General features: G+C 39.9%; 5 protein-coding genes across 5 annotated transcripts in view; 4 read left to right on the top strand and 1 right to left on the bottom strand.

Annotated features, from left to right (window-relative positions):
* Positions 1-20: 20 nt before the first annotated feature.
* On the bottom strand, positions 21-3,313 carry LOC310811378 (uncharacterized protein). Its single transcript, XM_083679503.1, has 5 exons — positions 3,149-3,313; positions 2,183-2,302; positions 1,865-1,921; positions 1,508-1,621; positions 21-1,304 (listed from the first exon to the last, which is right to left on the bottom strand). Exons 1-5 carry the CDS (start codon positions 3,293-3,295, stop codon positions 1,206-1,208), a joined length of 537 nt encoding a protein of 178 aa, XP_083535629.1. The 5' UTR covers positions 3,296-3,313; the 3' UTR covers positions 21-1,205.
* Positions 3,314-4,785: 1,472 nt separating this feature from the next.
* Positions 4,786-7,330, top strand: LOC310811027 (uncharacterized protein). Its single transcript, XM_083678998.1, has 7 exons — positions 4,786-4,834; positions 5,032-5,192; positions 5,448-5,546; positions 5,879-5,935; positions 6,117-6,221; positions 6,472-6,588; positions 6,693-7,330. The coding sequence occupies exons 2-7, from the start codon at positions 5,034-5,036 to the stop codon at positions 6,723-6,725; spliced, it is 570 nt and encodes a 189-aa protein (XP_083535124.1). The 5' UTR covers positions 4,786-4,834; positions 5,032-5,033; the 3' UTR covers positions 6,726-7,330.
* A 1,305-nt stretch (positions 7,331-8,635) lies between these two features.
* On the top strand, positions 8,636-16,935 carry ptdss1a (phosphatidylserine synthase 1a). The gene is made up of 13 exons (XM_083678995.1): positions 8,636-9,031; positions 9,763-9,854; positions 9,975-10,019; positions 10,158-10,282; positions 10,916-11,074; positions 11,264-11,415; positions 11,742-11,883; positions 12,770-12,882; positions 13,067-13,132; positions 13,838-13,937; positions 14,229-14,297; positions 14,724-14,790; positions 15,132-16,935. The coding sequence occupies exons 1-13, from the start codon at positions 8,850-8,852 to the stop codon at positions 15,233-15,235; spliced, it is 1,416 nt and encodes a 471-aa protein (XP_083535121.1). The 5' UTR covers positions 8,636-8,849; the 3' UTR covers positions 15,236-16,935.
* A 2,555-nt stretch (positions 16,936-19,490) lies between these two features.
* On the top strand, positions 19,491-20,735 carry LOC310811276 (E3 ubiquitin-protein ligase NHLRC1-like; the record flags this gene model as incomplete). The annotated part of the gene is made up of 1 exon (XM_083679395.1): positions 19,491-20,735. One exon carries the CDS (start codon positions 19,491-19,493, stop codon positions 20,733-20,735), a length of 1,245 nt encoding a protein of 414 aa, XP_083535521.1.
* Positions 20,736-21,477: 742 nt separating this feature from the next.
* Positions 21,478-23,436, top strand: part of kif13a (kinesin family member 13A) — a 35,843-nt gene continuing 33,884 nt past the window's right edge. The window contains exons 1-2 of the mRNA XM_083678994.1: positions 21,478-21,650; positions 21,901-21,994. Coding sequence (XP_083535120.1) covers positions 21,590-21,650; positions 21,901-21,994 — 155 coding nt within the window. The 5' untranslated portion in view covers positions 21,478-21,589. The remainder of the gene's footprint in view (positions 21,651-21,900; positions 21,995-23,436) is intronic.

Here is a 23,436-nt window from a genome sequence, read left to right on the forward strand (position 1 = left end):
TAGATATGTATCACTGTATATTGTAGATGAGTTTTTTATTGTGTATTTTTCAAGGAAACAAATACAAATGGAAAGTTAACAACAGACAGTTGTCATGATTAGCTGCCAGCTATTCTGTTTAATTACAAGCAACATTGTCCTGTCTGTCTTTTCATATTGCTACCAGTGCTCTGTGCATTGACAGTCTGTACATAGTATTAAACATGATATTAAAAAGCTCAGAAGCTCATTTTCCATTATATTACTTGCTTCCTACTTGTGCCTCATATTGAAAATGCATTTTCTACCCATCTCAATCTACTCAACAAATATACAAAATGCTGCAAGAAAGCAAGACAATGCTATTTATCAGTTGAATATCAGAAACTAAAAAAGATGTGCAGGTGCTAAACTTTAAAATTAAAGCAATTTTTCAACAGTTTTGACAAACGGACAGCAGGTAAAAAAGAAATGGTAATTTACTGATACTAAAGCCCATTTACTGTTGCTTCTAGAAATATACCCCATACCCTCTAAAACGTACTCCATTTTAAGACCTTTACACTGACCACAGCACAAGACGCACATGATGTACACGAATGTGACAGTGACAACATATTAAAATAGAGAAGAAAGAAATTAAGAGGAAATTCTCATGAAGAATGCTTCCCTTTTGCACCTAAGAGAAGCTGGCCTGTTAACCACAAGGCTGTTTTTCTCAGTATAGCAACTGATACAGACCACACCCGGTCTGCTCGTGCAACACCACAGGCCTTGCAGACATCACCATGATACAAGTAGAGATAGAACTCTATCTGCCCAAAACCCACATAGGTCGGAAAATGAAAGAAAAAATCTGAGGCAATACGTATGGCAGCTTCTTTCTCATACAGCTTTTTTTTTTTTTTTTATCAAACTGGGTTGTTGAGCTGAATAATCAACTTTACCACCTGTCTTTTTGAAAACCAATTAAGAGAATCAGAGCTACGATGATGCGTGCCTGTACTCAGAATATAAACTAGACATACAAGATATTATAGTTACTATTATTGTTGTCTGAGTATGGGTATTCACTCATCTTTGTAAAGAAATTGCAGGTATTGCAGGTGTAAACTAATTAATAATAAACAACTCCATATATAGCCAACCAAATGTAATTTTAAATTATAGAGAATGGATTTGGATGCAGTCCTCTATGAAGTTGACAGGCACTGGAATTCTGTAGCTCACAATGAATGACTGCACATCTCTGCACGGAACCAGGAGGAGAGGACTGCAGAGATGATCACCTCCATCACTAAGACACACAGCACTAGTGCTTCCATCTGTTGGAGAAAGACACAGGGACATCTCTGATACAGTAACAGGATACACATTCAAATACATTTCACTCTTGCCATAGATATTTGTTAGCATTAACTCAAAATTAAATGCACATTAGGTCAACCTGATGTGCATTTACTGGTTTCATACAGAACTTCAAAATGTTAAAATCGTTAACGTGACACTATCAATCTTTTGAGGTTACATTCAGATGATCTTGGGGATGCCAGGTGGGACGCCAGAAAGACAAATCAACGCAGATCAACACTCCACCGACTACTGCCACAATTATGCTGCCGATGTTGACAAATAAGCAGACCTATAAGTAAAAAAGATTCATTCGTACATGATTTACTACACATGTATCATATTTAAAACATAAAAGCATCTATGCTTTCAAATTAGCATATAAATTGAACATAAGCATAGAATATGGAAATTATCCAAATTAATTGATCCACCTAAAAGCTAAATAATAAACATAATATTACAGAAGTCCATATACGTTGCGTTACATTACAATGCACTAAATTTGTATTTGCAATACAATAATTTTACTCACAGGTACTAATCTTGGGGATTTAAACAACAGGTTAGACAATAATCCAGCAATGAAAAACTGATGGGTGAAAGGGGAGAGAAAATGAGTATTCAAAATTTGTTACAATACATTTCATAATTATTGATTGATATTCATTTATTTTTTTCAAAATAATGTAAATTGTAAATAATTGATTGTACAGTATTGCTTGGTTATGCAGTAGTAATGCAGTTACCTAAGTCCTGACTGATCCAGGCCTGTACTACAGTATGATCAATAAATGCTCATGCATGCTAATTCCATTTTTACTCATTCAGTGCTCGTGTAACTTCCATTTACCAGTAATCCAGTCAGGAGTGAGACTCTGAACAAGGTTAAAAGGGACAGAGTCGGGTCTTGGGTTGTAGCAAACACAACTCCTAGTCCAAAACTTAGTAACCCACTCACCATCTGCAAAGACTGAAGCAAAACAAACCTTAGAAATAAACAAATAAATCTTAAATTCATGTATTTTCTATCAAATTAAAATGTGCAAGCATATAATGACAATCCTTTATCATTTAAGGAAGATTCATACTCATAGTCATACAAATAAAATAATGAAATGTGATTTCATACAATGAGTACTACTGTAGTATCGAGCCATCTGTACCAGCTATGCAATTCATGGGAGGCAACACGACCACAGAGAGACTACAATTACACAATACTGTAATCGACTGTAGGCTAGACATTAGCTTCTCTTTCCTGCCTACAGTATGATCCATGAATGCCTGTACCTACAGTATTTTTAAATCTTAGCTGCAAACTATACAGCCCTGAAATCTGGCCATGCGCTTCATGATTTAGCATTCAACATGTTGGCATGCCCCAGCCCAAACCACAAGAAAACATGAGAATATTGTATATTTTCGCATTCAATTCAATTCAATTCAATTCAATATTGAATTGAATGAGAAATTAAACATTGCATCACAAAGCAAAATGTGATCAACAGTAATATATACCATTTAGCTGACGCTTTTATCCAAAGCGACTTACATTGCAGTGAGTACATACATTTTTCAGTATATATGGTCCCAGTGGGAATCAAACCCACAACCTTAGTGTTGTTAACGCCATGCTCTACCAACTGAGCCACAGAGGACCATCAAGAGGACACAGTGTCTATAATGTAGTCTCTTTTTAAGTTTTTCAAATGTTTCCTTTTTTTTTGTTGCTAAAATGCTTATAATCGAATAAACTAATCATGAAGGCCTATTCGTTTCTCTAACACGTTCCTAGACGAATGTCCCTTAGTCTTACCCCCAAGACTGCAGGTTGCTTCCGTAGCAGATCATGCAGTGGTCCCTCTGCACTAGGAAGCTGCTCAATGGCTTTGTAATACTTAATCACCGGTACACTGTGGTCCCCCTCATCATCATCCTGCTGCCCAGTGCCCATGATGACCATGGGAATGTCTGCACAAGCCATGATGTCTCAATTACCTGTGGAAAGACGGCAGGTGTTATCATGTTGTTCCAATTATGTTGAGACACTTTTGAAATAGATTTGCAATCATGAATCAATTCATAGGCCTATATCTATTCATATTCAATAACAACAACTACAACATTAATCTTCATCATCTTCATCAATATTGTCATTATCATCATATCCAGTTGGAAATATATATTTATTTTTATGATTAAATCCAAAGGATTCCATTACTTTTTCGCCTTTTCAGAACCCAAACCTGAGTAGGGCTAATCTTCTTTGTTTTAACAAATAGCCTACACATAATGATAATCATCATCTTTTTAATTTGCGCAAGAATATGAATTATGGATTTCATTTAGCATAAAATGCATAACAAATGCATAAAAGCTGCTCCATCAAATAACAAGACATATGCCAACATTTAAAAGCTGTTGAGGAAAACACATAAAGTATGAAGTTAAATGTGTGAATGTCTCTGATGGCATACTCTGTCGCCTGCCTGCGTTTTTTGGTGAGGAATAAATCATTAATTAAACTGCAGTAATAGACTATTAACAAATACATGATTCAATGACAATGGAAATAATGATTACTATGAGATAAACATAATATGTTTTATTTGATCAAAGTCACACTCACCAAAAAAGATGCACCTCTTGATCAACTTCTCTTTTCCTCCTGTGTGAGCGCGTGCCCGATGGTTAGTAAGATGTTATTTTTCTCACTGTTAAGAATAGGCGTTTACCCTTGTGTCTCTCTATTCCTATACCACTGTTCAATCCTACTGTGTGTTTACATGCAGACACTTCAATGAAATGTCACGGGTAAAAAAAGAATTATATATATATATATTTCAAACCTTATCACTTTGCACCAAGTTGTAACCCTTTTCTATTCTGTATAAGGTATTAAATAATATTGTTTTAGAACTTAACAGTGGCACTACTTGTTGACTCTCACTGCATGGTGTGTGTAAGGGTAGTATACGTACTGTAGATAGTTATTTTCCATTTACAGGGATGTTGCTTTCTTAACTGTTAACCACATGGCCACTATTTAGCAGTTGGTGTGAAGACGTGCCTTGTCCTCCAATTGCTCAAACCACTAACAGGGGTTGGTGTGACTTCTCAGTGAGTATGAAAACCACGTGTGATTAACTTGTTTTGTTCTGTTCTTATACAGTACATTCTGTTAATGATCCACCTATTCAACTTTCTTTCAACCTGACCACTCTCTCTCTCTCTCTCTCTCTCTCTCTCTCTCTCTCTCTCTCTCTCTCTCTCTCTCTCTCTCTCCTTTCTCTGTGTGTGTGTGTGTGTGTGTGTGTGTGTGTGTGTGTGTGTGTGTGTGTGTGTGTGTGTGTGTGGTGTGTGTGTGGTGTGTGTGTGTGAGAGAGCGAGAGAGAGAGAATTAGTCACATGCTAAGAGTGGTTCCTTATCCATCACAGCTAACTCATTTATTACACTGAAGACTTAAGTGCGATTTCCCCTAAGTTTGAAGTACTGTAGCAGGTATGTAAACAACATAATTAAATATAGTCCTACAATTACTTTACCTCATTAATCAATTAAGTAATAAGGTATCATTTTAATTAGCTGCCACCATATCGATGGAATTCTTGCAATAGTATTTTAACTTTTATGTCATCATTGTATCAGTGTTATAGATAGGTGTTTGCATTAATTGTTTTAAAATGTGATATTCACAGGTATGAAGTATACATTTAAATCTGATGAATGTATGGTCATCACCATACCCCTGGGGAGTCTTAGAGATGCACAAGAGGGCCAGCTGATGCCGGAGAACTTCCGCTGTGTGTTCAAAGATGTCTACAAGGTCTTCCTCAAGTGTCAACCCAAAGTATTAGGCGTATGTGAAACATGTTCCTACAGCCTCATGGCAGATTATTTGTTTTGGTTGATGAACAGAATGTAATGTAATACATTAACAAAATGATTTACAGTAAGCAAATACAATTTATTGATACATTTAAGACTCATGTAGCCCACCATAATATAATATTATAATATTCTTGTGACATAAATACAAAACATAAAGCGTAAAGCAATAACAGGACTGTTTTTTGCTCTAAATTTCAATTAAATAATGTTTTCTTTTTGTAAGGCGGCTCAGCTAATTGCTGGAGTCTTTGTCGTCAGTCTTGGGCTTCTGCTGTTCCGTGAAAAGTCCTTCTCTTTGTGCTACACCATGCCCAGTGCCCTGGTAAGGAACACTTCTATCAGTCTAAACACTTTCAAATCAATATCATTGGATGATACACTGAAAAACAGTACATTTTATAGATTTTAAAATGTTTACAGCTGATCTTGAATCACACAAGAATGTCAGTTCAATTCTGTTATATGTCAGTTGTATCTTTTCATTCTCTCACTACTTGTCAGGTAGCATTGTGTTTAATGTCCAGATTATACAACTTATTATAATATAATATAATGTATTATAACATGATAAATTATTCATATATATTATATATAAAATACAATTTGAAATACATTTTGATTGAATTGATTGAATTTTTATAATTTCTTATAAAGTTTATAGGCTCTGGTATGCTGACATATGCTACAGGCCATTCTCCCGACATGTATGTGGTAAGCACACTTCAAGACTTATTCAGATACAAATGTGGTGAATGTGTAAGATACATTTGTAGAATAACACATTTCATCACCGTCGGTATCATTATTTTTCTAAATTGTTAAATTATTACTAATTACTAAGTACAGCTTATAAATCACTTTCTCCCCTCCTTTTTGCCCTCCCCTATTATAGGCAAAACTGTCATTTTCATTGAACATCATCAGCTTCTTCTGGACAATTGTGGCTGTTGTCCTATGCATTTTTCAGTTTTTTTTGTACCCCTCGTACTATGAGAAAGTAAGGATGACAACAAAAAAACAGTGTTGATGTTTTTAATAGTTTATCAGGATGACGAGCACAAACAATGAAGTGACACTAGAGAACATGGGTTAAAAAAACATTTGACAGATTGTTTGCCTTGTATTTTGTATAGCTTAGTAAACGTGGATTCTACTGTAAAACACAATAGCTTAGTGACATGAAATTCAACCAGGAAAACGGTAATTGTCTTCTGCAATAAAAACTCTCTTTATACTTTCTTTGGCAGGTATTAAATGGAATCAATGGCATGATTGCAGCTCTCCTGGTCACTGAAATGATTATTGCACTGATTTTGATCTACTGGGAGAGTAAAATAGTATGCAGACAGTATTTCAACATTATGGTAAGTCACATAGATTTATTATGCAGTACGTATTGAAGACTGAGTATCCACACTATATACAGTATATCAACCAAGCACACTGACGGTTTTTATTTTCCCTCCAGCCCATCATCACCATCAAGCAGGAAGAGGTTTGAATTTGGAGAACTGTTGAGAGCTCAACAACAAACAACAAAAAGCTAAGCAGAATGACAAACAACCTCAATGTGAAATGAGATTAAGACAAATACAAATCTTCTTTGTTTTTTATAGTAGCTAATATGGGCGCATGGTTATGAAGCAGACTCCCAATATTTTGTATTTGGGATTTACTATTATGGAGTGAGTATTGTCTTTTGTTACTGTTACAGTATCAGCAATCAGCAATAGAGTAGTGTTGGCCTGGAGCAATATCAATAACTTTATTATAATTTCAAAATATATACTGTAGGCCTATATACACATTTTAAAAAGATTGTTGATCTTTCAACTATGTACAGTATCATGTACGTTGGGTGGATATCATTTGGCAAATATGAAATACTTCTAAAGTAAATACTTATGACGTTTAGCATTTGTATGTTTTTTTCATGGAGCAATTTAACCAAGACCTAGCCTATTGCCGTAGTCTGTGCATTAGTCTGTGCCGTAGTCTAGTCATTACTTTTTTTCTGTAAATACCATTTGCATAATGCAATTTGACATTTTCAAAACATTTTTACGTTTGAATCATAATATGAAATAAAAGAGTTTAAACATTTGATGTTTTGTGTAGTTTGCTGACATTTGTCTCATAAATCCACATTGCATTAAAGGGATAGTTCACTTTTTTACATCTTATAGTCAGATGGTTCCTTACCCTGAAAGTAGTCCATGGGCCAGGAGAAACTGTAATCCATGGTTCAGAGTAACTAAAAAAGTAACTACCAACCAAATCAAAAAGATGATTTGGCCATGCAATGTTGAACTTTGTCTCTTGATCCCATTCACACCCATACATTTTTGTTAGCAGTGGCTAAAGTTAGCTGAAGTTAGCAGCTATTTAACTCTGAACCATGAATTACAGTTTTTCCCTTAACTACATGTAGTCAACAGAGAATTACACATTCTTATAGAATGTGTTCTGATCGACTTTTGAATTGACTTATTGAACAACAATGATCACTACATAAAGTAAAGTACTACACAAGATACATAAGATTGATATTATCCCCCTTAATGTAGGCCAACTATATCATGGCTTTTCTAGTGTTCATATGAGTAAATTATCATTCAGCAGGGAAATATTTGTTTTTACAAAATGTGGTCAACACTTCTCTTTTTGATGCTTTCACACTCAGACCACAGAGCCCGTTATATATAGAGAAATGCTAAAGCCAATCTGTGACAGTTTGTTTCACACAAAAAGAAAAGTTACTCTATTCAACTATAAACTATTAAGTTAGTAATTGACATACTGTATTATTACATTTACATAAATGAAAGTCAATGACAGTTATAGTCGTAGTTTCATTCAAGTTATTTGATTACAACAACATGTCAATATCATATTCATGAACAGACCTTAACACCCTAAAGGCCACCACTTGAGGGTGGCAAAGGCACAAAAATAGATGCATACGGTAGTACAGTATGTCTTTTAACTATCATATTGCTTGACAAACAGGAGACCATAATTCACAAGTTCACAATAATGATGTATATAGAGACCTGAGGTTAGTTTTTAATGTCATTATATTTTTTGCAATTATACTTTTACTAATTACTTTTTGTGCAATAATGTATGACACACAAATCATATACTTGTTCACTTATGAGTTCAAATGGCTAGCCCACTCAAGGCCAATGATACCAACGCAAAGATTGTGGTTGTGTTTCCCTGATGACAGGAACGTAAATAACCTCACGAGGTGGGAAACTGACCTTGGTTTACAAAAAGAGAGAAGGCACGTGATTGACCCATTCGGCTTTCCTTAGAGGGCGCTCCCTACACTCACACACCAATCAAAATTTAGAGTTCATTTTCCCTATAACTCGTTTCAAATTAACTCTTGCATTGCCGTGCAGCCCTTACTTTCTCACACAGACTGCGTTCCTATCATTTTTGTTTTGGCGATTTTATTGAGGTCATCCCTTTCCCACTAATTTAACTTGCTAGTGGACATGCGCTTGACTGTTTTTGCCTTTACTCATGGAAAACAGTGATCATCAACCGCGTCGAGGTTCAATGTTATTCTAAAAAGGGGGTGAAGTTCATTCCCGTCACTTGCTCTCTCGCAAGTATGGCTTCCTTGTTGTACGGATCCCGTACTCTGAGCAAAGATGATGTGAATTACAGAATGCATTTCCGTATGATCAACGAGCAGCAAGTAGAAGATATTACGATCGACTTTTTCTATAAGCCGCACACAATAACGTTGTTAACATGCACAGTGCTCAGCTTGATGTATTTTGCATTTACAAGGTAAGTGAGTTAGCGCGAGCTAGCGCTTAGCTGGCTACGGATGCTCTATCAGCCTGTCAACGCAGCCTGCTATAAGGAACCGTATGGGTGTATATCAAAATTAGTAGCTAACAGCTGCAGCTAGTAGTATTTCTGTCGATTTGGTCAGCAAGTTGTTGTGCAGTTTTGCCCAAAGTGCAGGACTACGCTTGCAGTTCTCTGAAGGAAGCAGGCCTGCAGCTCCTGATCATCTTATTTTTCTCGAATGAATGAATGAGGATATTTGCATGGTGATAATGTAGCTAACTCGCCCAGGTCGTTGGTAGAAGATCGTTTTTGAAAATAACATATTATGGCGATTATTGTTAGAACATTGGTGCGAAGCGGCATGTGCATTGTTGGATCTCACATCCGTGACCCAGTGTTCCATTATCTGCAACCTGCATGCCATTACTCGCAGCATCATGCAGTTCAGCCGCATCTCCATCAAGACTAATTTATCATCAAACAAACCTAGCTAATCCTTGTAGAACTGGGTCGGTCGGTACTGATTAACTATGTCGAGAGATCTGCGAGGTGGATTAGGCTAGCCTACATTCAGTAGCCTACAATTGATGGAGGAGACATGAACCCCTCAATCATGTTGGGGGTCAAACCTATCATTGCTCATGTACTGCTGACACACGTGATTGTACCTTAATGATGTGTCTTATTGGTATTGGTAATGCTCTTACTTCTTGCCTTGATGTCAGGGATGATGGGAACTTTGACAATAACCTCTGGATAGGCCTCATCCTGGTCATCTCCTTTTTCCTGATCATCAGTATCCTGGCCTTTCCTAACGGTAAGGACAAACTCTCCATCAGCCCACTGGTGGAGTTAGTGTTAGATTAGTAAGTCCTTTAACTGAACTCCTTCATGGATCAAGTTACTCATTCAATATTCTTTTCATGCGTCATTCCAGGACCATTTACGAGACCGCACCCTGCAATATGGCGCATGGTTTTTGGTAAGTGAGCTTGACCATAAATGTTTCACTATTTTGTAAGAATAGCAATTGTTGCACTGTCTCAGGACTGCTTGAGTTGAATCAATCTCTGCACTGCTTGAATCACTCATATCTCTTATTTCTACATCCCCTGATCAGGTCTGAGTGTCCTCTACTTCCTGTTCTTGGTCTTCATCAACTTCCTGAACTGGGAGCAGGTGAAGCACATCATGTACTGGTTAGACCCCAACCTGCGCTATGCCACCCGGGAGGCTGACATCATGGTGAGAGAGCAGCTCACAAGCTATAAACACTGTGGTGCAACACAACTGATAATTACTTGCTATGTCAATGTCCATGATATTCCCTATTCAAACAAGTCTACTGTACAGTAAACATTTTGTCCCCCACGAATGATGTAGTGCCCCTCTATAAAAGGAGAGTGATGGAATGAAGTCTGTGAATGAAGCAAGATGTTTATTCATAAACTTTTTACAATCACTTTCTGTGACCAAACAGAAAAATTATTTGGGTGCCATAGGCTACTATCGTACTAACTCTATAGATATAAGACACCTTTGCTTCAAAAACGAATTTCACCAACAGGCTAAGACTAAGACTAAATATTTGCACAGCCAAATTATTTGGTTACAAATGCTACTGGCTATAAACCTAGGTGACACAACTCTGGTTTCCATATTGATATAGGCTAACTGTCTGTATTTATCTGCATAACAGACTTCACTCCTACAGCTGCATTCGTAGCCAGAATGAAAAGTCACTGAAACCTGTAGTGCTTATTTGATCAGGTTATCAGTCTTGCTTCTTAGAGCTTTGTGTTGATTCCTTGTGTTGGGGGACAATAACCTATGACTGAATCATTGATTGATTTCAACCTTGAACCCTGTTCTCTGTAGGAATACGCTGTAAACTGTCATGTGATCACCTGGGAGCGAATCCTGAGCCACTTTGACATCTTTGCCTTCAGTCACTTCTGGGGCTGGGGCATGAAGGCCCTGCTCATCCGCAGCTACGGCCTCTGCTGGACCATCAGTATCACTTGGGAGCTCACTGAGGTACACACACACATACATACATACACACACACACACACACACACTGGATGGATCTCCTACAGCAAAGTGTCAGAATGGTGGGAATGGACAGAGGATTGAAAAAGGCCTGAGCGGTCCTCTAAAACAACCTAAACATCTGGTACTGCACAGGGCCTAACAGTATCCATTGTACCTCTCTTCCCTTCCCAGCTGTTCTTCATGCACCTGCTGCCTAATTTTGCTGAGTGCTGGTGGGACCAGGTGATCCTGGACATCCTGCTGTGTAACGGAGGGGGCATCTGGATGGGCATGACCGTCTGCCGCTTCCTAGAAATGCGTACCTACCACTGGGCCAGCATCAAGTAGGTCTTATGTTTTAACTGGGGTTCCACTTGCAACGCCTCTGTTTAGCTCATCCCATTCGTTTGTTGCAGCAAGATTTTCAGTAGCTAAACGGTTAAAAAAAAAAAAAAGTGAAAATAAGCTGTAATTTTGTTTTTGTTGTGAGATTTAATCAGGTTTGTTGCTCAGTGACCAGTGGAAACTCTGTACTGTGGAGTAGACTTGAATGATTTATGTTATGGTATTGTTTTCACCCATGTTTCCCCCTTGTACTGACACAGTACTTTATCTTATTGTATGTCTGTCTGCAAGCCTTTGTGACTCCTCTGTGTATCTCTTTGCCTAGGGACATCCACACCACCACAGGGAAGATCAAACGTGCAGTGCTTCAGTTCACCCCAGCCAGCTGGACATACGTACGCTGGTTCGACCCCAATTCCTCCCTCCAGCGTGTGACAGGGGTGTATCTCTTCATGATAATCTGGCAGGTAAATGAATGTTCTTTCACTTTGCTTTAATATAGACTAGCTCTGATTAGATGCACTCCACATCATAAGGCCCAGGCTAATTGACTGCTAAGTGACTGCACTGTCACTTAAAATGTAAAGCAGTTCAAGATGGATCTGTCTGTAGTCCTGTATCGTAGAGAACTGTTACAGTACTTCCATATAAGCAGCTCATCTCTTAATAGTGTAAGACAAGCTGGATGACAGAGGTGCAATTTATGGACAGGGGACACCATGGATTGAGAACTTGAGTAAGCTCCAGTGCGTTCCACTGTTAACCTAACCAGAGAGCCTACTGTGGCTGCCAAAAAACCCCGTCACCCCGCCCTCCCCCCCTTCTTCCATGCTGGCTGCCATGGCGATGAAAGCTGGTGCTTCTCTGCCTTTTGTGTGGTGATGAAACAGAATAGTCCTCTACCCTCCTTCACTCAGCCTGTTCCCAACACTCTGGGGGCTTTAAATAGTAATTACTGGTCTTTGAGAGTAGTTGGAGAGAGGGGGGAGGGATATGGGGGGGGGGGGGGGGGGGTGCACAGTGGACTCAGAGTGGCCACAGTTTAGCTCCTCTCCAGAGGGCCCATCCTCCAGGCCAAATGAGGGAGTAATAAGGCAGGCCTCAGTCTTTCATTAAGCTCTTGTGTTGGATGAGAGGAACTGGGACACTGTGAACCTCCAACCTAAACCCCTCGACCTCAGAACTGTACTGTGGTACTGTTATAATTGGAACTCACAGTATGTGCATTTCCTCATTTGTGGATGAGTTGAATGTTATTGAGATGTAGCTCTATAAATGGAGGACAACTGTTGTTTCTCTTGTTGTGTTGGTGGATAACTCTCTTTTCCCCTCCTTTTTCCTTTTCTCCTTTAGCTGACAGAATTGAATACGTTCTTCCTGAAGCACATCTTTGTGTTCCCAGCGTGCCATGCCCTTAGCTGGTGTCGGATCCTCTTCGTTGGCATCATTACAGCGCCCACAGTGAGGTAGGAACCTCTGTAGATCCTCTCCCTTTCACCCTCTGTCCTTCTTCCCTTGAATACCAGTCTTTGGGAACCATTTGGGATCTCACTTCTTCTGGATTTGAGACTTTCACTCTTGTAAGTTGGTTGAGAGTTTTGGCTTGCATATTGTATATTCCTCATTAATTTGCTCTGTCTTCTGTTTTAGGCAGTATTATGCATACCTTACAGATACACAGTGCAAACGAGTTGGGACACAATGCTGGGTCTTTGGGTAAGTGTTTCACAAACCTGAGAATGATTATTTGTTGATTTGCTTTGAGTCAACATTTAAACAGTTGCACTGTATATTTGTATATAAACTCCAGTCTGGGGGCGGGTGTGAGATTGAGCAGATGAGGGCCACAGATAAAGGCAGTGTTGTTGTGAATGTTAACTGATCTGCAGCGTGGGGTGAGAAACAGTAGCTGGCCTGGCTTTTAACACACACCCACAAGGCCCACACAGTCTGCCAATAAACCATAAGACAATAGCTGCCATTATCCTGGAGCTCGACAAGATTTAGACCTACTGGAAATAAGTCATCAAGCACATGTTGTAAGAATGTGTGGGATAATAGGTCTCTTGATCGTATGCATTGACTTGATCTCTAAAGTACTACAATACCTATAAAATGCCCTTATCTACTTCCATATATAGGCATATGAAATCTGTATATCTCCTAGTGTTTCCAGCCAAGTTAAACATTCAACTAGGCAGAGTGTTATATCTTGGTTAGTGATTTTGAATGTAAACATCTGCTCAGTAGAGAAGTCACTCATATAGGCATTGTATCAGCCTGCCTTTAACTCTCTGACCCTCTCACATTCCCTCTCTCACTCTGTCATGTCAACACCTGTGTGACATGGAGGGATATTGAGCTGATTGCCTGTCAGGCTCAGCTGTGTGACCTCGCTGTGTCTCTCTTTACATCACACAGGGCCATAGCCTTCCTGGAGGCCTTGGCGTGCATTAAGTTTGGACAGGACCTGTTCTCCAAAACACAGGTCCTCTATGTGATCCTCTGGCTCCTGTGTGTGGTAAGACAGTCTCCTCACGTTTCTCAAGTTAAAATCTATCACTATGTTGATGAGAAAGACAGTCATGGGTAACTACCTTAGACTAGAGCATGTGAGTGTTGGGCCTCCCATGCTGGATTTTTCATAATGTTTGACACATGAATTGACAGTGACCTTGAACAGTGGGGCAATCATGAAACTTCAATACTGTGTGTCTTGAGAATCCATCTTAAACAAATGAATCCTTTAGCTTATAAACTCTTATGTTAATCATTACCTTTCTCTGTTGTTGCTCTTTCACCTGCTTCTTAGGCCTTCATCACATTCCTGTGCCTGTATGGAATGGTTTGGTACGCAGAGAATTATGGCACAAGAGAGAAGGTATGTTGCTCGTCTAGATTTGCTTTGCTGTGGTACCATGCTCTAAATGCATGCCTTACATTTACATGGACACATATTTTCATCAACCCCAGAACTGCAGCTCTTGTCTCTCTTTACTTTCATGGTTCAGCAGTTTTTGAAGCCATATTTGGGTAGAGGGTTATTTAACCCAAGTTTCACTGAATGACATTTCTATGTGAATGCTGGTTTACACACCTGGAGAAGTGTTTTTAGTTACAATAAAAACCCAACTGACTATTGTGCCCTTGACAAACATGACCTCCTGGTGTCTCATAGATATGAACTCCACAGCCCTTCCTCTGAAGATTTCTAACCTTCATTCTCTTGCACAACTTTGCATGTTGCTCTGGTCATCATATGTGAATGGTATGTGTGTAATGTCTTATGACCCACTGTGCGTCACAGAGCCTCTCAGAATGTGAAGACAGCAGCTACGCTGAATCTAGTGACTGTGTTTCTGAAGGGTTTAAAGGCAAGTGGCTCTTTTTTCTAGCATTGCGTGATCTATGGTGAAGCAATGCATATTAAAGTGTTTGATATATAAAATGTCATTTAATGTGAGGCCTCCCTTTATCGAGGATGTTGAATTTTATCCAAATGTAGACAGAGAGAATTAATGAAACCTATATGTGGTAGTTGCCTGACCTCTAGTGGTTAGACAGTTGTTGTTTTTTGTCCTTTAAACATCAGTGCAATGTAGATATATTTTCTATATAAAACTTATTTATATAATTTAAATGTTTCATTCATGAACATGTCCTATACCCCATATCCACTTAATGGAGTTGAATTTTCCCTCCTTAATACCTGCAGGAGAGATGGAGCTGGAGGTGGAGGGCACTACCCTGGCCACCAGGCGGAAAGGAAAAGGTTCAGGAAAGAACAAATCCACCAACGGTCTGGGTAACAAGAAGTAAAGGGAGCCCAAGGGTGGAGGTCCTCTCAGAATTCCCATGGAAGAGGTGGGAGAATAGAGGGAGGCAGAAAGAAGGAAAGATGTGAACACTTTCCAGCATTTCAACATTTTATAGAGAACTACCCACCCATAAGACAGAAATAGCGAGAGAGAGAGAGAGAGAGGGGGGGGTGTGTCAGCATGTCCATGCAGTGTTATAAAGAGAGGGGAGGGATATGGGCTATAGAGACATGCCCCGATATATGTGGCACAGTCTGAGCTCCTCCCCTACTGCAGTTGATCACCGTTCCCCAGTATCTATATATGATGGCAATATTGCTCATCCTCAGTAAGAATGCATGTTCATTGTAGTTGGTAAACTACTGTGATTCGCAAATATCCTTTCCAAGATATAACTCATAGTTTATTTGAACCGTACTGGTTCATTTTCATATACCAGTCAAATTTTGTGTCATCAGACTACTGTATATGTGACTGGTTCAATACATTTTCGAAATTTAAAAAGACACTATTTAAATATATCACAGATGTTGGACTCTTATTTGATACTGTTGGGGAAGTTTAAGGTTCTCTCGTATTGGGCCAACTTATAATCAAATGTCTATTTACAGGTTCATGTTCGTAAGGGGTCACTGTTTTTGTTTTTATGACTTGAACAAAGAGTGGAATGTGAACAGTATTTTAATGCAAACCAGCTTTGGCAAGGATGGATGATTAGACGTTTTTGGTGTTAGACCTGGGTCAAAGCAAAGCACACGGTTTAAGCACTTTTTAAATTTGCTAGGCGCTCCATACGAGCTGTTTGGGTTCTGTTGTTTTCGAAATTCTGTACATTTGTTATGTTTGTTGGTTGTGTGTTTTGTGAAATCATCGTGACCTTGAGTGATTTTTACTCTCCCTGTACATCTGTGGCTGCTATCATTTCTTTTCTTTTCTTTTTTACTGTAAAGACCAGAGAGGGCAATCATTCATATTTTTGCATGTTTGACCGAAAGCTTCACCTGTCTGCGCAGGTAGCTTTGTTTTACCATGTGGGCGTTCTTATTATATACGTTCTTCCTACATGGCATTTGCATGGCTGTGTTCCAAACGATCCATGTTTTTCTGGAGGAATGTCACAGTAGTAGTGAAAGGGTCTTTGTCTCACACCACACACCAAGAAGCCAGTATTCACACCTGTCTTTCAATGTTGTTGTAACATTTTAATTTAATGCCCTTGTGCCTGTATGCATGTACTCATGTTGTTGTTGTTTTTTTTTTATTCCTAACAATTTTGCAGTTTGTATGAACATACTTTTTTTTTGAGTTGTGATACTATTCCATTCTTGTGATCTCAGAGAGCTCTATCGAAGATAAAAAAAGCTTCTTTCTGTTTGTCATCTCAGCACCTATACTGTACGTCCCTCAAAATCCCAGACAATCCAGACACTGTCATCCTCTGTGGAATGGACCAGGCTCCCTGGCTATGTAATGGTACATTGTTTCTGGATTAGGATACCATTTGCCAAAACAATTATGTGGAAAAGGAGACTTGTGTGTTTTTTTCACTGTGAATTAATAAGACTTATTAAAATGTTTTGCATTTCCTCTTAATTTTTCTGTCTTCATTGTTTGAGTCAAAAAATACAGTACATTGTGTTTTCAGTGAAATAGACAGTATTTTTATATATTCTGTCATATGAAATATAAACATACAGTTAGGTCAGGAAATATTTGGATAGTGACAATAGATTTTCATAATTTTGGCTCTGTACGCCACCACGATGGATTTGAAATGAAACAATCGAGATGCAATTGAAGGGCAGACTTTCAGCTTTTATTCAAGGGGTTGAACAAAAATATTGTATGAACGTTTAGGAACATTTTCAGGGGCTCAAATGTAATTGGACAAATTAACAATCATAAATAAAATGTTACCTTTTTCTTTTTAATACTTTGTCAAGAATCCTTTGCAGGCAATGGCAGCCTGAAATATGGAACCCATGGACATCACCAAATGCTGGGTTTCCTCCTTTGTGATGCTCTGCCAGGCCTTTACTGCAGCTGTCTTCAGTTTGTTCGTGGGTCTTTCTGCCTTTAGTTTTGTCTTCAGCAAGTGAAATGCATGCTCGATCGGGTTGAGATCAGGTGATTGGCCATTGCAGAATATTCCACTTCTTTGCCTTAAAAAACTCCTGGGTTGCTTTCGCAGTATGTTTTGGATCATTGTCCGTCTGTACTGTGAAGCACCGTCCAATCAACTTTGCTGAATCTGAGCAGACAGTATATCCCTAAACACTTCAGAATTCATCCGGCTGCTTCTGTTTTCTGTCACGTCATCAATAAACACTAGTGACCCAGTGGCATTGGAAGCCATGCATGCCCATGCCATCACACTGCCTCCACCGTGTTTTATAGATGATGTGGTATGCTTCAGATCATGAGCCGTTCCAAGCCTTCTCCATACTTTTTTCTTCCCTTCATTCTGGTACAGGTTGATCTTAGTTTCATCTATCCAAAGAATGCTGTTCCAGAACAGGGCTGCCTTTTTTAGATGTTTTTTGGCAAAGTCTAATCTGGCCTTTCTATTCTTGAGGCTTATGAATGGTTTGCACCTTGTGGTGAACCCTCTGTATTTGCTCTTGTGAAGTCTTCTCTTTATGGTAGACTTGGATAATGATATGCCTACCTCCTGGAGAGTGCTCTTCACTTGGCTGGATGTTGTGAAGGGGTTGTTCTTCACCATGTGAAGGATCATCCACCACTGTTGTCTTCCGTGGACGTCCAGGCCTTTTTGTGTTGCCAAGGTCACCAGTGCATTATTTTTTTTGAGTGTCTTGATTTGGCCACTCCTAATGTTGCCAGTATGTCTCTGATGGATTTTTTTGTTTTTGTAGCCTAAGGATGGCCTGTTTCCCTTGCATTGAGAGCTCCTTTGATCGCATGTGGTGCATTCACAGCAACAGCTTCCAAATGCAAATGCCACACGTGGAATCAACTCAGACCTTTTACCTGCTTAATTGATAAAGAAATAACAAAGGAATAGCCCACACCTGTCCATGAAACAGCTTTTGAGTCAATTGTCCAATTACTTTTGGTCCCTTGAAAAAGAGAAGGTATTCATTATATAATTGTAACTTGAATATGTTTTGGTAAACAGCTAAAATAACAAAAAGTGTGTCAGAGTCCAAATATATATGGACCTAACTGTATATATAATATAAATGTAACTGAATTGCTCCATCCCTATCTGTCATGGAAGAACCTTTCCTTTGTACTCTATGTGTGAGCATGTGATACTGCTTGTGACTGTCTGTGGGTACATTGTGGAATTGGCTTATGATGGTGCAATGATTGTGCACATGTGGGGTGGAACAATTTCTTGTCTCTTACAATTGCAACACAGTTGTCCTGTCCTTTGGTATGTTCCATATAGCAAACAAAAATGTATGTATACATGCCATCTTCACACAGCTTGGTACAGTGAGTGCATTAAAATTTCTACAGTTTTCAACAGCTTGTTCTAGTCAGAGCGTTGGTATTTACTTGTCACTGTAATGGAAAGTGTGGAATCACCTTGTTTGACCTCTGGAGAGCGCTCTGCTGCAGTAGAGGGAAGTGGGGCTGCTGGAGCTGTCCTTACGATTCTATGGGATCGGATTTCACTCAGTCGGCACACCAGGGAACAGACAGACCGAAATAGCTGCCATGTACTGACCTACAAAGAGATAGATTTCAAGAAACTGTTAATTGATGTTACCAGGAAAAAATAATAGAGAGCAACTTTGATGAGCGCTTGAAGCTGAACTGAAATTATTTTAGAATATCACACAGTGAAGTGCAGTTGGCACCTTATCTGATTTAGATGTTAATGGCTAAGATGACAAGGACATGCAACAAATGAGTACTTGTGTCACTATTCAGACTCATAGGACAAAACACAAAATAGAGCTACCCATTCCCTAGGGTAAACTGTGTATCACAAATATCACAGAGAAGTCGCTGAATTACCCCTGTGTGTCACTTTACGTTCCCAAAGAGGGCAGTAAAGAGCCTCAGATTGTGCAGAAAATGTGTCAGAGTCACATGACAATCTGGGCCTGGTTGACGTGAGTGCACAAAATGTTACCAGTGCAGCGTTTTTCTCTCTCTCTTTCTCTCCCTGTTTTTCTCTCTTTTTTCCATCTTCTCCCTTCCTGTTTTCTGAAGACTTTCCATCTGACTGCAGCAGAGCTTATGGTGTAATAAGGTATAGTTAACAATAGGTAATATCTGTCATGGCTGAGGTTCCTCCTATCTCCCCCAGCCATGGGCGCCTGAGACCAGAGGGAATCTTGAGAGAGATCCACATCAACCTGCTGGAGTGCAAAGTCTGCTTTGAGAAGTTCAGCACGCAACAAAGGGAGCACCGACCACAGAATCTTTCCTGTGGCCATGTGCTCTGTCTGGAATGCGTTAGGGCGCTCTCCCACCCAATTCTGAAGAAGCTTGAGTGCCCATTCTGTCGGCACCTATGCAATGTTGACAGCACTTCCCACTGTCAGGCCATTACTGACCTGCAGGAGCTGTTGCTGACCAGGAGCCCCAGGACCCCTGTTCCACACCAGGTTAGAGGAGGCAGTGGCTGTGTTGGTGGACTCGGCTGTGGGGCTCTGCATCTTTGCTCAGCCTTTGGGGGCTGGGGGACACTTATCAACCCTACAGGGATAGCCATGTTTGGGGCATCAGGGACGATGGTGGTGGTGCATGACGGCGACAAAAGGGTAGTGGTTTTTGGTCCTCAGGGCAGGCGCCTGCACTGTTTTGGGCGGAGAGGACGTGCGCATGGAGAGATCAGTTACCCGGTGGATGTGGCGGTAACTCCCAGTGGGTACGTTGTGGTGACAGATGCAGGAGACAGTGCAGTGAAGGTGTTCACCTCCAGGGGCAGTGCTGTGCTGATGATCCGGGACTCCTTCCAGCTGCCTTGGGGTGTGGATGTGGACAGCTGTGGACACATCCTGGTCACAGACACCCAGGCTGGCACCCTTTCCCAAGTGGTAGTTGACTTTGGTCGGGGTGTGACTCTGAGGAACCATGCAGTCGTTGCTGAGCTGCAGCAGCCCAAGACGGTAGCATGTTGTCTGGTGACAGGAAACATTGCCATTGTGGAGCAACTTGGGCACCCCACGCAGGACCCAATGAGCCATCATCCCACGAGACTGAAGGTGTTTAACAAAGACTTTAAACTACTCTCTCAGATAGACAGTTTCAGCCTGAGCCTGGGGTCCACAGTGTGGCCTTGCATATCTGCTGTTGCCTTTGACAGAGGAGGGAATGTGATTGTGATTGACTCTCAGCAGGGGATGATTTGGAGTTTAGGAACGTTCCAGAACGGCCCAGTACTTACCCCCCTTGTCAGTGAGGACTTAGTCCGCCCAGTGGGGCTGGTGGCCACTGCACAGAACACATTAATTGTTTTAGACAGTGGAGACCATGCAGTGAAGATGTATTCAGCGAACTCAGATGTTACCAGGAAATGAGAGCTGTCTGTCAAATTAATGTTCACTAATGATGTGTCCAGAAAAAGCTTTACATTCTTATTGTGACAATAAATTAAAGTGCAACAGAAACATGTAAACCTGTTTTTCTATCGGATCTCTGATGCATGAGGAAATCATTATAGGGTGTTTGAACAAAATAAAGTGCTTTTCATGATGACTGACAGTTTTGTATGAATTAATGGCTGAATTACCATCAGAAAAGTTACTTATTTTCTTTAATGTGTGTTTATACCATTTATAATTGGTTTATAGTTACTGTAGGATACAGAATACTGTAGAGTGCACTTTCTGAATTCACTTCGTGATTTCCACACGGGTATTTTGTGTTTATATAAACAGATTTTACACCAGTCTGTATACACCAGTCTGTATTTCACATTTGATATCTGCTATAGGCCTTTTATATCTTTCTAGATGGCCAGCGTGCACTGATTACTCGATGGTCTCCGACTTTTCCCGATCACCCGTGGGTTTCCCCCAAGTTCGGTTCGTGTCATTCAAAATCCATTTTTTCTTTTGCATAGCCGACGGCAGGAGGAGAATTTCCAGCAGTGCGCGAACTGCTCCCACTGGAAGATGGCGGTTGGGATGCTGTCTGAGGCTGGAGCACAGCGCTGGGTTTTCATAGGAAGCTAACTTCATGGATATAAAGAAAATGTTCCGTTTTTCTTTTCTCACTGATTTGGACTGGACTTGTTTGGGATTGTCTTATTAGGGCATACACCCCTTCACCGGCAGAAAGCTGGACTGGAAGGGTCTTGTCGCGGATAGCTAGACGATAGCTTGCGCATAGCTTGCTAACATATTGGTGGTACTGGGTGGGAGAAAAGTGGATGAAAATGTCGGATACTAAGGTAAAAGTTGCAGTCAGGGTTCGACCCATGAACCGCCGAGGTAAGTTAAGAATAAAGTTCGTGATGTTTGTTATAAACATGCGAGTTTTTGTTCTTCTTAGCTTTTATTGACCTTTATCCAACATCAAAGCTATAGATTCTTGCTGTAGGTAGAAAGTTAGCAAGTCCTGCTTTTGACAGCCTGGGTTGCTGCATCTGGCTTGCGACTTTCAACCTGAGATTGCTAGATATGGACTATAAATCACATTTGCAAAGTGGCCTGAGTTCAATCAATTTTCTGAATTCTGCAGAAAAGGAACTGAATACAAAATGTGTGCTGGATATGGAGGATAACCAAACTGTTCTGCACCCACCGCCTTCAAATACAAAAGGAGAAAACAGCAGGTAAAGAATAATTAGCAACAATGGAATACTTGTTCAATGTTGTTGTCTGTCATCATTGTTTGAAATAATGTATTTCATGGCGTTGTCAAATAGCGGAATGCTTTGTAGTTTCCGCGTTTTAAGAACGTTTCCCTTTTTTTGGTGAAATTTATGGACAAGCTGTCCCGCGAGGCAAGAGTTTTGCCCTGCTGCACTCCGTCTGGGGTCAGGAGACTTTAAGATTTCCCCAGAAATTTGAACATCTTACCAATATAGAATACTGAAAACTATCATGATTTTCATGATATCTATGATTACTTAAAATGTTCTTCATCAAACTATGATTTTGTATGATGAGATGACAGTCAGTGCATGCACTCCCTGTCGTTGCATCTCGCGCTGCAACTCAACTCAATTTCACTAGAGACAGACGTGTAGTCAAAAGAAGATCTGCAGTGTTCGCCTTCCTTCACCCCGTTATTTCTGATCGTTGCCATGCCTGTTGAAGCTGTCAAATTGAACACATGTTTCTATGTTAAAGTGATTTCACCACGCAGATTTATGGATGAATATTAAACTGTTGTAGAAGTCAGAGAGAGCTTAATTACTATCCCAAACCTTTTCCTCAACAAAGTCATCAGCAGATAGAACAAACTTCTGGCACTCTGCCTAAATTCCGATGCATCAGACTGTAAAAATAGACGCTAGCACCGAGTAGAGAAGATCTAGTGGTTGCTGAATTACATACAGGAGTACCTGTGTTCTGTTTTGTCTTTTGTCTATGTTTCTTATACGTTTTTATTATCATCACTGTTATATAAATAATGTTTTGCTTAAAAGTTTTGACAAGCCCTGGAATTAGGCTATAAGTCAGTGATCGGAGTATGATCATTTTGATTGTGTCCAAGAAAGCAGAATTTATTATGGGCTCATCATAACCCATGGCAATTGTTCATTCTACAGCTAACAGGTATGACTCACTACTTGTTGTCATCACCATGACTCACCATGACTCTTCCTTGACTTTTGACATTTAGTGACATTCAGTGTTAAATGGCTGACGCTTAAGAAGAACTTGTTTCATACATCACCTAAGGTTGTTACAGGTCTAGTGAAAAGCTACAGTGCCAGGTGAAGGACATTGTCTCATTATATTTGCTCACTGGTTTATTATGGCAAAATATCATAAGACCTCCTGTCACATGGTCAGTGGCATTCTGGTAGTTCTTGGAGGTCAGACAATATAGAGCAACACTGAGTCTATTTTTGAATGGCTACAGCAGTGTAAGGTTAGACCTGTACAATGCAGCAGGCGTCATCTTGGGTAAAAGCCTGTACAGGTGCTTTGCATGCCTTGTGCTAGGGAAAGGAAAGGTAAGCATCCTCCTTGACATGCTGGGGTTGTGCAATGGAAAGCAACCTTGGTCTTTATTTATTATAAAATGTGTATATTATTTTCTCAA

The sequence above is a fragment of the Argentina silus genome (assembly GCF_951799395.1).
Source record: "Argentina silus genome assembly, chromosome: 10".
Lineage (NCBI taxonomy): Eukaryota > Metazoa > Chordata > Actinopteri > Argentiniformes > Argentinidae > Argentina > Argentina silus.